The sequence below is a fragment of the Perca fluviatilis genome, chromosome 1 (genome assembly GCF_010015445.1).
Source record: "Perca fluviatilis chromosome 1, GENO_Pfluv_1.0, whole genome shotgun sequence".
Classification (NCBI taxonomy): domain Eukaryota; kingdom Metazoa; phylum Chordata; class Actinopteri; order Perciformes; family Percidae; genus Perca; species Perca fluviatilis.
In genome coordinates this window covers 18,129,770-18,143,369 of record NC_053112.1, presented here as the reverse complement: position 1 = coordinate 18,143,369, position 13,600 = coordinate 18,129,770, and the positions used below count along the sequence as shown (strand labels likewise).

General features: G+C 38.8%; 1 protein-coding gene across 1 annotated transcript in view; it reads right to left on the bottom strand.

Moving 5' to 3' along the window:
• Nucleotides 1–2,279, bottom strand: part of LOC120560388 (complement C3-like) — a 45,472-nt gene extending 43,193 nt beyond the window's left edge. Inside the window, exons 1-3 of the mRNA XM_039803248.1 lie at nt 2,181–2,279; nt 1,376–1,571; nt 1,088–1,250 (exon numbers count right to left, since the gene is read on the bottom strand). Of these exons, the coding sequence (XP_039659182.1) occupies nt 1,088–1,250; nt 1,376–1,571; nt 2,181–2,257 (436 nt within the window). The 5' untranslated portion in view covers nt 2,258–2,279. The remainder of the gene's footprint in view (nt 1–1,087; nt 1,251–1,375; nt 1,572–2,180) is intronic.
• Between the last annotated feature and the right edge of the window lie 11,321 nt (nt 2,280–13,600).

The window sequence follows — 13,600 nt, the reverse complement described above, 5'->3', positions numbered from 1 at the left end:
ACAGCACGTTTATTTCTGTACAGAGAAGATGTATACAGCTTTGCTATTATTGGTATTTTTAGCCCAATAACCGCTGTTTTAATCAACATTTATTCACCAGATCTTATCATGATTTAATTGTATTTCTTTTAATGTTATTATTTCGGTCTATTTCGGCCAGGGAAGCTGGATTGCTTTGTTGTTTATTGATATTTTTTAAACTATAATACTACATCTAGCAACATATAGCCTATGTAGATATTATCATAGTATGCATTTCTTTATTTTCATAATATTATTTTGGTCTTATTAACGGTGAAATATTACAGTATGTTGTAAGACAGAACACGATATGATCAGAGCTGGGCGCATGCAAAGCCGATTTCCCACAATGCAATGCCAGCATTCATTTCAGAGAATCAGACAACGATCAGCGGGTCTTTAATGCCAGTATCTCTTGAATGTACATATATATAATCAGTGGTTTTGTCACCAGCAACAACACGTTGCTAAGCTTTTTTCCAGTAAGTTATATTAGAGGACTTAAGGAGACGTGATGTTGAACTATGGTGGGATTGGACACTCCAGCGGGATCTGGTCCGTGAGTGGCAATGCGCGATGCGCTCCTGGTGGAGTGGGGGGAGGAGGATGGGGCACAACAGGAGCAGGTGTTGCGTTTGGAGACCCATGCTCCATGGCTGCAACAATCCTCTCCAGACTTGAGGAGATGCGCCGAGAGGCTGCAGCAACATCGCCACACAGTCAAGACGGGCATTTATTACTTTGCCGCATCCCAGACAGCTCCCGCTGGCGTGCGCCAGGCAAATCCACCGTCATAATAGCAATCTGCCATGGAACAAGCACGCCTGCTTTAAAGGGAATGTGAGATGACGCTCTGATTGGTTTATTGCACCTTACGCCCAAACCACACCTAGCTACTTCAGACCAACCCATTTTAGATTTGCATCGGGCGCAAGAGTCATTTATCCCGCCGGTATAATAGCAACAGCGGCCGCCCACAAAGCTACTTGCGTTTCACGTTTGATACTTGCGTTTCACATCGTTAAAATAGGGCCCTAAGTGTGTTTCTTCTAAGTATTGAACTCACCTTTGCTGTTGGGGGTGTAGAGGGTCTTGTCAGTCTGGATGAAGATGTAACCAGACTGGAAGGACACTAAGACGACTTTCTCCAGCAGTTGGTCAGGGAACTGAGCTTGCAGGTACACATACTGCTTTATGGTAGGATCCTTACTGAAGCTTCCAGCAGGGATCTGAAACCAGTATGTGGATCAGGATGTACATTTCTGGATTCATATCTACATTCTTTGTGATCGTGCTAGAAAATGAACCCAAGTTACAGTAACATGAATATACAGCGTGACAGTATTTCACTTACCGTTATTTGTCCGAGCTCCTGGAAGTTTCTTGCACTGGTAAGGTTCACAGATGTGGATGCCAGCTTTGTGTTTTTGTATGGATGGTTTATCACATTGATGTTGACCAGGATGTTTTCCCCGGTGCAGTCTTGACATTCCACAAAGATGTTTTCTGCTGTTCCTACTCGCAACAAGTTAGGGGCAGACATCACCTTCCTGCAGAGCAACAGTGAGAGAGAGAAAGATATTGATGTGAATATACTGCAGTTATGATGTACTGACAAACCTGTGTGTTAACTGTTTTGAAAAATGTGGAGTTTGAGTTGACTGCTGCATCAATGCAATCAAGAAAAATTGTAACTTATAAAAAGTATGTTTAAAAGATTGTCAATGAAAAACCACTTAACCGTAATTGTTCGTCGGATTCTAAATATTTTGACTGTCCCTGAATACGTCTCTGTAAAATTCTGCAACATTATTTAAAAAAGCTTCAAAGTTAGGCCAAAAAAACACTAAGTGGATAAAAAACTCACATAGAACATGTCCAACTTCAAAAATTATTCAATTGTTTTCTATTTTTTTTTAAATAAATTATCAAATAAATCTAACTTACCTTTTTCTTTTTTTTTTTTATGCCATTATAACTTTGTTATACAGCTCATAAGACATTAAGGAGCAATTCCCACTTCTGTTAATTTGAGATGCCAGACTTGCAAAATGAGCTCACAGTGAGTAATAATGTGACAGGAGCAAAAACGCTCAAAAATGGCTTGGGTTTCAGAGGGCAAAAGCACATGGAGTTAAAGGTAATAGAGGTCTACTTACAATGGAGCTCCATCAGCCAGAGAAGTCAGAGAGAAAAAGGCCAGAGAGGCCAGCAGCCACAGTAGAGTCCTACTCATCCTTCAGCCTGACCCTGATCCGCTGGCAATGTACTGTTACTCTGCAGCACCCTCCTTTTATCCACTTCACCCTCCCACCTCCTCCACTGCCCCCCGCTACTGTCTTGCCTGTCCTCCCAATTACAGATACATTCTGGGTGCTGAGTTTTTTGCATTTGTTTAACCCTCCCGTTGACCCAGCGAGTCAATATGACCGAGTGGGTCAATATGACCTGGGAGCGTGTTGTTGCCAATGCACATGCGTGGCCAGGCCGGAGTGGCGTCCCATTGGGTCAATTTGACATAATACTAAGAATAAGAATAAAAAGAATAACGCTACTGATAATTATAATGAGAATACTAATAACAATAATACTAATACAATTATTATTATGAATAATAATAATAATAATAATAATAATAATAATAGGTCTACCAATAATAAGGATGATGATGTTAATGATGATGATGATGATGATGATGATGATGATGATGATGATGATAAGACATAGGGGAGAGCTTTGAATACTTTGCTTGTATTTAAAGTTTATTTTTATTTAGGGCTTTACATATCAGCACTGTATGGTCTTAGTGGTCAGTTAGGCTTTCCTGTGGTTTCTTCACCTGGAAGGCCCGGGTTCGAGTCCCGTTATGGACACTTTGCTTTTAGCGAGACAGCTCCTGGAGAGGAACCTCACGATGGTCAGCACGGTGAGGAGGAACAAGCCTGAGCTCTCGCCTGGATGGCTTCCAAGGACACTCTGGTGTCCTACATCGCCAAGAAGAACAAGAACGTGGTGATCCTGAGCACGCTGCACGCAGACACGATGGGAAGCGACCGCATGTGCTAAATGTGAAGGACACCGGAGGGTGAACTATGGCAATTATAGGGTCTACATGACCTAAAGGATGTGTGTGCTAATGTGAAGGACAGAGGGGGCGGGGGGGGCAGTGGGTCAAAGTGACCCAAAGGACATGGCGTGTGTGCTAAATGCAATGACGGGGGGGGGTAAACCAATTGGTTTGGGAAGTGCTAAGTTCCGGACCCAGTGATAGTGCCAACATTTGCACCCTGCAAAAGAAAATGCCACATAAAATATTGAATGAAGTAAACTTTGAAAACAGTAGGCTACAGTGACGTGAGTTAATCAAATTTGCTAAAATGTAATTTGCTCTTATCAGCGTATCGCCTTATGTATTTCGTTGATAGCAATCCTCCCAATCGGTCCCAGTTAGAGAGTAAATGCCGTAAACATATTCTGTGTAATTATTTACAATCATTTACCAAAAGAACCAATCTTGTTGCACAATCTGAATTTTCTTCAAAACGTTCAGCATGTAGCTTGCTAGATCGAAGGTTGTTGTTGCCCGAAGCGAAGGGATTTTGTGAACAGCAACACACAGAGAACTGTAAATTTTAACAAGTTGACTTTACTTAAAAAATTTATGTGTTTTCATTGTATTTTTTTCATTGTGTCCAATGTATTTTCATTGCCTTGAAAAAAGTAAGTTCAATGAACTTAGTAATGGTAAATTAGTGCAGCTTAATTGTTCTGAGTAAACAATACTTAATAAACTTAAATTCTTTAAGTGAACACAGCTTGTTTATTCTGAGTAAGTAACACTCAATAAGCTTATACTTATTAAGTGAAGACAACTTGTTTATTTTAGGCAAGTGACACTGAATTAGCTTATGGTTTTTAAGTTAATGCAGCTTGCTTTTTTGAGTAAATATTAGCTCACATTTTTAAAGTGAGCTCTACTTAATACTACTGACTTTTTTTCTGGTTCAGTTTACAGACTGAAAATTACTATACAAGTAGCATATACATCTATTTAAAAAAAAATCTATCTAAAAGAATGAAATGAGAAGGTTGTTTTAGATGAATCATATAATTTCTTTATTTTTAATTATCTGACATTCACATAGAAAAGCACCCTGCCATTTAACATCTTTAGAGTACACTGTAAACCCGAATAAGTTACCGGAACTTAAATTATTTTCATTTAATATGACTTACAGTTTTGAGTTTTCAAACCACAGGAATAAGTTCACAGAACTTTAAACAATAAGTACACAACCAATAATTTTATGTTAACAAAACTCATTGTTTATTAGTTTGTGTTGTCATTGTTTAAAGTACACATTGGTCAAATATGTTGAGTTTGTTTACTTAAAAACATGTGACTCAAAACTTAAAATTTTTTAGGCAATTGATTGCCTCACTTACATTAAGTTTAACTAACTTAATATATCTAAAAGTCATGAAAGTCTGCTTTTGAACAGTTACATTTTAAAATGAAATAAAAAAATAAATAAACATTTATAAATTAAGTCTGGGAAGGCTGACCACGGCATCACTTTAAATGACGACTTGTTGTAGTGAACTGGACTTGCGTCATGGTCACTGATGAAAGTAATGAGGCCCACTGCAACACCATCAAGCTCTGGCTCATCGGGCTCATCCTGAATGAATGAAAAAAGAGATACTAATCACAAACTAACACATGGAACAGAACAGATTACATCATTTGTCTTTCCTTAACAAAGTCCCATTGAAATCCAACACCTCTTTTACAAAAGAGACCTGGGTCTCATTGTAAGAGTTGAAAAACATATGATCCATGTTCTGCACACAGGAATCAGCCAAATTGGTGACTGAAACCAAGGACATTTACAAGAAAATATTTTACTGAACATTGAATAAAATACCAATACAGTTCCTTTGTAGTTAGTATTTAGATGAACAGTTTAGATAATACACTGTAAAACGAGAACTTGAAATTGCTCATCTTACTTTGATTTTCAATTAAACAGAACAAAAAACACATAATTGCATTATAAACTTTGTTAAAGTAGTTACTTCAACTCACTGTATTAAGTTTATTGTGATAAGTTGGTCTCACTTCAAAATGTATGGTGGCGCAACTTTGAAATTGTAGTTAGACTCAAATTGAGGCCAGGTCAATTACTCTTTTCATGCTCCACGCTAAAACAGGGTTTCCTGGGCAGTTCTGCAGGGGTTTTCAGTTGCCTACCTTTTCGGCCTGCTCTATGCTTTGAACTCTGATTCGCTACTGCAGTCAGGTGGTTCATTGGCTGGTCAATTCCCATGATGCAAGGCAGTAAATGGTTGTGTCAAACTTTGCTGAAAAGTTTGCAGTTTGTTCGAAATACAAATGTAACTTTATGAATTCCGTTTATTAAACGTGTCTGCTTAGAATGTAATGTTTTGTTGCCTGGTAATTGTCATTGTTGTGCTGGTTTACATTTGTAACCATGAGGTAAGTGACTGTTACGTTTGATAAGAAGAGCTGGAGATTTGCAGTGTTAGACTTTGAGCAGTAATAGGCTTCCTTCAGCCAGTATTCTGCGGCGTGCGCACTTCACTAGTGGCCCTTTTAGTCAAGTGATGCAAGATCAGCAGCTTTAGATGGGGCCCCTATTTTGCACGGGGGCTTTTTAGAAGTCGAAACTTTAGTTTTTACACACAAAAGTTAATTATCTGAACAAAAGATAATTAGTTGACATGACTGTTTTTGAATTATTTAGTATGTGAAACTTAAGATTTTAAGTTTTTACATCTATGAAAGATAAATTATTTAAACAAAACATTATTAGTTGGCACAGCATATGAAAGTTAATTATTTGAACAAAACATTATTAGTTGGCTGAACTATTTTCAAAACGTAGGAGTTTGAGTTGGCCTCAAAACTCAAAAATCTAGTGCAGTAAGTTGCCTTGAAATTTTGGGTTTTCACAACATTTTCGTTTTACAGTGTACACAGTAGAATCTGTTAGTGACTTAAGGAGACTCACTGTACAGGTTCTTAAAAATCCAGAGACGTCCTCACGCAGATACACAGGAAGGGCGTGGAGAACAGTAGTGCGCTTGGTGTGGATGTCATGGATTTCATATTCAGATAAAAACAGAATTGTATATACTTAAGAGTTTACGGAACAACGCTGATTTTAAACAGTCCAATCAGAACATATGTCCACAAATAACCTGTTAACATCTTTAATGCAATCAGACAAATGGCAAACACAAAGTGGACTAATTGCAAAATTCACAAAGCTCATTTGAATCATTGAACCTGTTCAATGTTCCACTGGTTCAAGCTATGAAATGTGTAAAAATCTATTTACCTGTTCATCATGGATTTTTTAAATTTCAGCCAGAGCATCTTCTGTCTTCCCAGTTATTGGTGCCTTCTGTCTGAATAAGGTCATCAGTCGAGGAAGATGGCGGTTAAGCTCAGCATAGCACGTGTTGGACAGGTTCTCATTTAATCCGCTGGAACTCTGCATACAACTACATAGAAATAACAGGAGGAGAGAGGAGGAGGAGAATACAACAACACTTATCAAAAAAAGAGTTCAATTTGAAGAATCTTGCACACATTTATAAAGCAAAAATATTGGCCAAATGAGCAAGAATCACAATTTTCACTTTAAAAGAGAGAGCTGATCCATATTACCTCAGACTCTATTTTGAGAGCAGGCCAGAGGTCCATGAGGTCGTTCACTGGTGGCCAGGACATCACTATGGTCTGTCGGCTTAGGAGAAATGTGGTCTCCATCATCTTCAAGTAGCAAAAACAATATGTGTATGTGGGAGTGCATATGATTTAGGGTTACCACACTAAAACAGTGTCTGAGAACAATTTAAGTTATTGGTATTTAAGGGGGGGGGTTGATAGAAGAATTCACATTCATTGGATTACCTGGTATCGTTATCACATCTCCAGGTATCTTCCTTAACTTCCTGAAACTGGAACAGCAAGATGCAAAGACTGATCTGAAACTGAACAATTAAAAGCATTCAAAAAGTGTCAAATTATAAATACTTCCATTTATAAATGTTCCCTAATAATGATCTTTTCATTTGAGCCCCAAAGTGTCAAGTTACTAAAGCCATCAAGCAAAATTAACATTACTGTAAAGAAAAGCAGCCAGACTTGAACCTTACTGCATGGTTAATCAACAATAATGCCATTTCTACAAACCAAAGCTTTACTGTTAAGGGTTTTTATTTTATTCATCTTTATCATAAAAAGTATGAAGGACTGAAAATGACAGAAAATAAATAAATAAAAGTAGAAATAAATAAATAAATGCAGAAATATAGTGAAAATATATAAATGGCTATTTCTGTTTTTTACATGTATTTATTTATTTATTTATCCATTTCTATTTGTATTTATTTATGTATTCATACATTTATTTATATATTTATGTATTTATATATTTATTTATTTCTACATTTATTTATTTCTGTATTTCCACATTTCTACATTTATTTATTTCTGTATTTCTAAAGTTATTTATTTCTGTATTTCCACATTTCAACATATTATTTTTCCCTGCGCCTGTATGCTAATTGAGTGGGGGGTGCCAACATCAGTCTGAAGAAGGATTGGTTATCTGGGGGCCACATCGCTAACCAGACAGAAGCAAACGATCCATCTATCCATCTCTGGTCGCAGGCTACCTATGAATGCTGCGGCTAGTGTGTAATACAATCTATGGTAATGCATCGGGCAGTGCTTCATTGTGGATCGTCCGTTTTCAATATGGTGGTCGGGTCAGAAACTTACCCATTTTAGAGGTAAACAATACACTAAAATATATTTCTGAAAAGATTTAAGGCGAGAAATAGACAATCCAGCAACAGAATCTTGATTCATATTTGGTCAGCATTGCCTAGTTTTACAGTTTGTTGTGAGCTTGATGCTTTGCTTTGGACAGGTCCATCATGCACTGCGCAGTCGGATCTACTGATTGACATCTTCTTAATCTATGGTGACATCCATCAGCGGATCCCGGGTGTCTCCAGCATTTTATGCATGTGGGTTCTCCAGCTGGAGAGATGAAATGGCTTCAAGTGGGAGGCCGCTGGCCGACCTGTTGCGCGATGTGGCTGACCAACTTCCTTCAGATCGACCCCAACACCCAGTGCAACCACATAAAGTGATTTCACGTTAACAGACGCATTTGAATGACGTGAATGAATTAACTACCTAACTTATATTATCAGCAAACGTATTAACTTTAATTAAATTTACCAACCATGTGGCGTTCACTAAGTTAACATTGCATATCTTTTTGTGCAGCATCGGGTGGTGTAATGGCGGCAAATTCATCACCTCAGCCACCACATAGGCCTAATGTTAACGTTACACCCAACTTTACACCCAGACATGCAGTGGACGGTAGGTTTCTGCAAGAACATTTTGCTTAATTTCAGACTTTAATGCACCCACACTGAAGAATTTGTGCATTGAATATAATGTTAGAAAAATTAAACCAGACACTGTCAACTAATGATCTGTAGACCATCGTTCTTTTGTTACTCAGTATATTTTTTATTAGGGATGGGGATCGAGACCCGGTTCTGAAAGGACCCAAACTGTCTCTAAAATCAATAAGGTCCGAGCTTATACTGCTATCAATGTTTCTAATGATGGCACCGAAACGTGGTATTAAACGGGCCCGGGACTGTTTATTATCAGGCTGCAGCTTCCGCCTCCATTCTGTCACGCACACAGCGCCCTGCAAAGACACAGACGCCGCTTCGTCGCTGTGGAGACGGGGAAATTAAGTTAGCTCCAAACCACTCAATTTGCCGACAGCTACGCTCCTTATGTGCAATAAAACCTTCGCGAGTAAAAAGACAATACTTTATCAGTACACCTGTGTGTAAGGTAAACATGTAGAAAGGGTTAATTCTCTATATCCTCAGTCTTAGCACAGCTAACGCTAGCTTGCCAATTAGCCAAACATTAAAAACAGTCTAAATAGAAAGCTGTCTTTCTGGAGCATAGACTGGTCTGTAGTCTTAAAAACTCAGCTGCTGGCTGAGACAAACCAGCCGCTTCCTTCTACCTGGTAACATTACCTGCAGCCAGTGAATAATAATAGTAATGAGGAAGAGGAGGGACTGATACAGACTGATTTCTAAATGTCACTCAGTATTGTGATGTCAGATATTAAGTGACTTTGCTGTTGTAAATATTAATGTGCTGCTCTAGAAGCAACATTTAGCTGTATTTAAAACATTAAAGTCTAATCCTATAATTAATTTAAAAACAACCAGGCAGCTAATATGCACACTTCAATATATGTTTATTTATTGCAACTCATATGTCATCTCAATATATAACAATGTTATCGCATATTGAATATTTTCCTTATAGCGTGCAGGCCTACCTCATGCCCTTTGGGTCTGGTCTTACCAAATAACTGTCACCAAATAATAGTAAAGTATCGATAGTGGGATTGATAAAGACTCTGATCGTTAAGCAGGCTCATTATGGGTATCATTACCAATAAAAATTAACGATCCCCATCCCTAGTTATTATTATTTCCTACCATTCTTTTATAAATGTCTGGTCTCATCTTTTGAATCACAGCAAGACTGTTTGGCCAATACGCACGTGGAGGGAGAAGGTTGACAATGCTGCGATCCCCTGCTGTACCCGTACAACTTCACTCATACACCCATTCTGATGTCTTGACGATAAAAACTTGGAGTTAGTCCCCAATCGATGTGTTAAACAGAGGCTCGCTGCTGCAGGGTTAGGGGAGAAACGTCTTACATTTCAAGGTAAATAAGACATCATGACTACAATGTAGACTCTGTTTAAGTGGATGTCTTTATAATGTATATGAATTCATGATTCCAAAAAAAGTCACCTTGAAAACATGAATTACTTTTTATGTGAGAAATTTCAGTTGTTAGTCATAGTATGCCTTCTCTTTTCAGGTATTCAGACAAATCCAGAGGAGTTCAGAGAATTCCTTTTAGCGGCATATCCTAAGCTCAGACAGGGGGGTGGATTTGAACTGCTAAAAATATCTGGAACAACTCGGAGTCGTGAACTGGTCCTCATCCCCTGTCCCAATGATGGCTACCATGTCCGATATCTAAAGGAACCACAAACTCAGATTGGTCATGCAACAATTTTTATCCGACCACTTCAGATGAATCTGGATCCTGTAAGTTTCTACTACTGTTCTCTTCTTAAAGGAGAATTCCGGCCTATTTTTACGTTAATCTTGATCGCTATAGCTACGTGAGTACTTTCGATAGAAAAAACCCGACCCAAATCAGTGCAGGTAACACTAGGGTGACCAAACGTCCTCTTTTGCCCGGACATGTCCACTTTTTACATACTGTCCGGGGCGTCCGGGGGATTTTATAAATTCATGAAAATGTCCGGTTTTCACTGTTTTTCATGGGACCATTAAACGTGTACTTAAATTGACTGGCGCTTTGCACACAATGCTACGGTACTTTGTTTTGTGACATAATTCCTGAGAGGCTGCTTTGTGGGCGGCTCTGCGACGCGCACATACACAGGGACCAGAGCAGACAGCGGAGCAGCATTGCACACAAGATGCCGAAGCGTTGTCTGCTAAAGATTTCCCACCATGGTCAGAAAACACAGGGGAGACACTTTGTTTCTCTCACTATGACTCTAAAGTCGTCTCGCCCCCCACTCTCTCACCTTAATTCTCCCTCGCTCTATCACCCACTCCCCACACACACAGACTGCCGGCTCGACACAACACACCAGCGCACAAGTATTAACATCAGGCTACGGGGAAAGCTCGTGTAGCGGGCGCGTTACAACCATAAAATAACTTGTCCGGTCCAGGCGGAGTGCACCATGTGCAAAGCTGGCACATACGTTTCAGTGTCTTTATTATTTATCTTATTACACTGAAAAGGTATTAAGAGATATTTTGTTGAAGCTGGATTTTCTAACACAGAAGAGGTCATATTTACAACATTATTTCATATAATTTATTTATTTTAAAAGAGATATTATTTTGTTACAGGTTGTTACAGATTTTATTTTATTACAGAAGTTATTTTTGATCCATTGAGGCATGTTCATTAACCGTTAATTAAGCCTGTCTGAATTTGTGTCTCGAGGTCGGGCCGAGTGTCCTCTTTTTTTGGAATCAAAATATGGTCACCCTAGGTAACACGGAGAAGCTGCAGCTACGTACTACAAGCGTCCCCTGAGCTAAAACGGCAGTGGTCGGGGCGCTCGTGGATTTTTATTGGGATGATTATCACAGATGCCTGGCTGAATATTCTCCGGACAGCAGCTAGCAGCTAACGGCTAACAGCTATCTGGCTGTACACACTCACCGTAGGGCAGCTAACAGTTACTACCACACTACTGTTTTTTTTAGGGGGTAATACACTTCAAGACGTGACATGACCTGTCCTCTGGAGGACATAGCCACACCACCACCTCCGTGGATTGTTATTGGACAGACATATTAATTGCATTTTGTGTCTGTTAAGAGGCACAAAGGAACTCTAAAACTTGCCCCGACCACTGCCATTTTAGCTCAGGGGACGCTTGTAGTACGTAGCTGCAGCTTCTCCGTGTTACCTGCACTGATTCGGGTCGGGGTTTTTTCTATCGAAAGTACTCGCGTAGCTATAGCGATCAAGATTAACGTAAAAATTGGCCGGAATTCTCCTTTAAAAATGCAGACTATGAATGACGGTCACATTATTATTATTTTTTTTGTGGAATTTTAAAATGATCTCTCCTACAGATATGTGGACCAGAATGCAGCAGTGAGCTGGTTGGGCCAGTCCTGAAATGTGAGACTTGTGGAGAAGAATTATCTTTTTCAAGTATTAAGGCTCATAGTGATGAATGCATGAGGTACGTATCAGTTTATGCATATTGCCGTGTAGCCAGACATCAGACAAGGGGCACGAGGTCCACCATCAGCCAACAGTTGAAGAGCATCGTGTGTGTTTGTGTGTGGATGTTGAATCAACCTTGTAGTGCAAAATGTATAACAAAAGAAGAGGGCAAATGTTATGACATAAATATGAGCCCATAAGTTCCTCTTTAAATAAATGGAAGAAAGATAAATTACAAACTTCGTGTGAAATGTTAAGAGACTCGCTAGGTAAATTCCAACAGGCTGTAAAAACGGCTAGGTTCAGATTTTTCTCAGATATTATTGAGAAAAATCGTCAAAATCCAAGAATCCTTTTCTCAACCATTGATATATTTTTGAACCCCAGATTAGAGGTGCCGGGAGTTATACCCACGGAATTATGTGACAATCTGTTGGAGTTCTTTGTCGGACGTATAACGGATATCCGCAGGAATATACAACAGTGTTCCTATGAGCCTGCGGATATACCTGTAATTCATGCTGTGTTGTCTGATTTTGAGCCTATCTCTTTACCCACACTTTTAGATATTGTTGGTAAATTAAAGTCGACAGTCTCTCCTCAAGACATTGTTCCTACAAGGCTGTTTAAGAAAGTTCTCGAATTGATTGGTCCATTTATATTATCAATAATTAATAAGAGTCTTCTATCTGGAATTGTTCCAACTTACTGTAAACATGCTATAGTGCATCCTCTACTGAAAAAAACAAACTTAGATAAGAGTGTAATGTGCAATTACATACCAATCTCAAAGCTACCCTATCTAGCAAAGATTCTGGAAAAAGCAGTCTTCATTCAACTTGAGTCCTTCCTTATTAACAATTCTATCGGTGAAGTTTTTCAGTCGGGGTTCAAAAACAACACAGTACAGAATCTGCATTATTAAAAGTTTTTAATGACGTTTTTATGGTCACAGACAGTGACGTGGACCGTGACTCTTCTTCTATTGGATCTTACAGCCGCGTTTGACACAATCGACCACAATATTTTAATTGCGCGCTTAGAAAAGTATGTAGGTATCCGAGGTAATGTCTTAGACTGGATTAAATCTTATTTTCAAAACAGAAGTTTTTCAGTGCAAATGGGAGAATATACGTCAAGCTCAGCATCTTTATCATGCGGTATTCCACAAGGATCTATTTTAGCACCAGTCTTTTTTTCCTTATATATGTTGCCTTTAGGTCAGATTATGAGTAAATATGATGTCTCCTTTCACTGCTATGCGGATGACACGCAGTTGTATCTTCCCTTACAACCAGCTGTCCCTGCTGCTGTTGAAAGGTTGACAGAGTGTTTTGGGGAGATCAAAAGATGGATGTCGGCAAACTTTTTATGTTTGAATGAGTCAAAAACTGAAATGATTTTATTCGGTCCTTCAGAGTCCGCAAATACATCTAAAATTGAATTGGGCACATTATCCCCCTATCTGATGAATCAATTAAAAACTTAGGTATAATCTGCGAGTAGTGCACTGAAAATTGATAAACAGATAAATCAAGTAGTCAAAATTGAGTTTCTTCCAGTTAAGACTAATCGCTAAAATGAAGTCTTTTGTAACACGGAAGGATCTGGAAAAGATAGTGCATGTGTTTATTTTCACAAGACTGGACAACGGTAATGCATTGTATTATGGTGTTCATC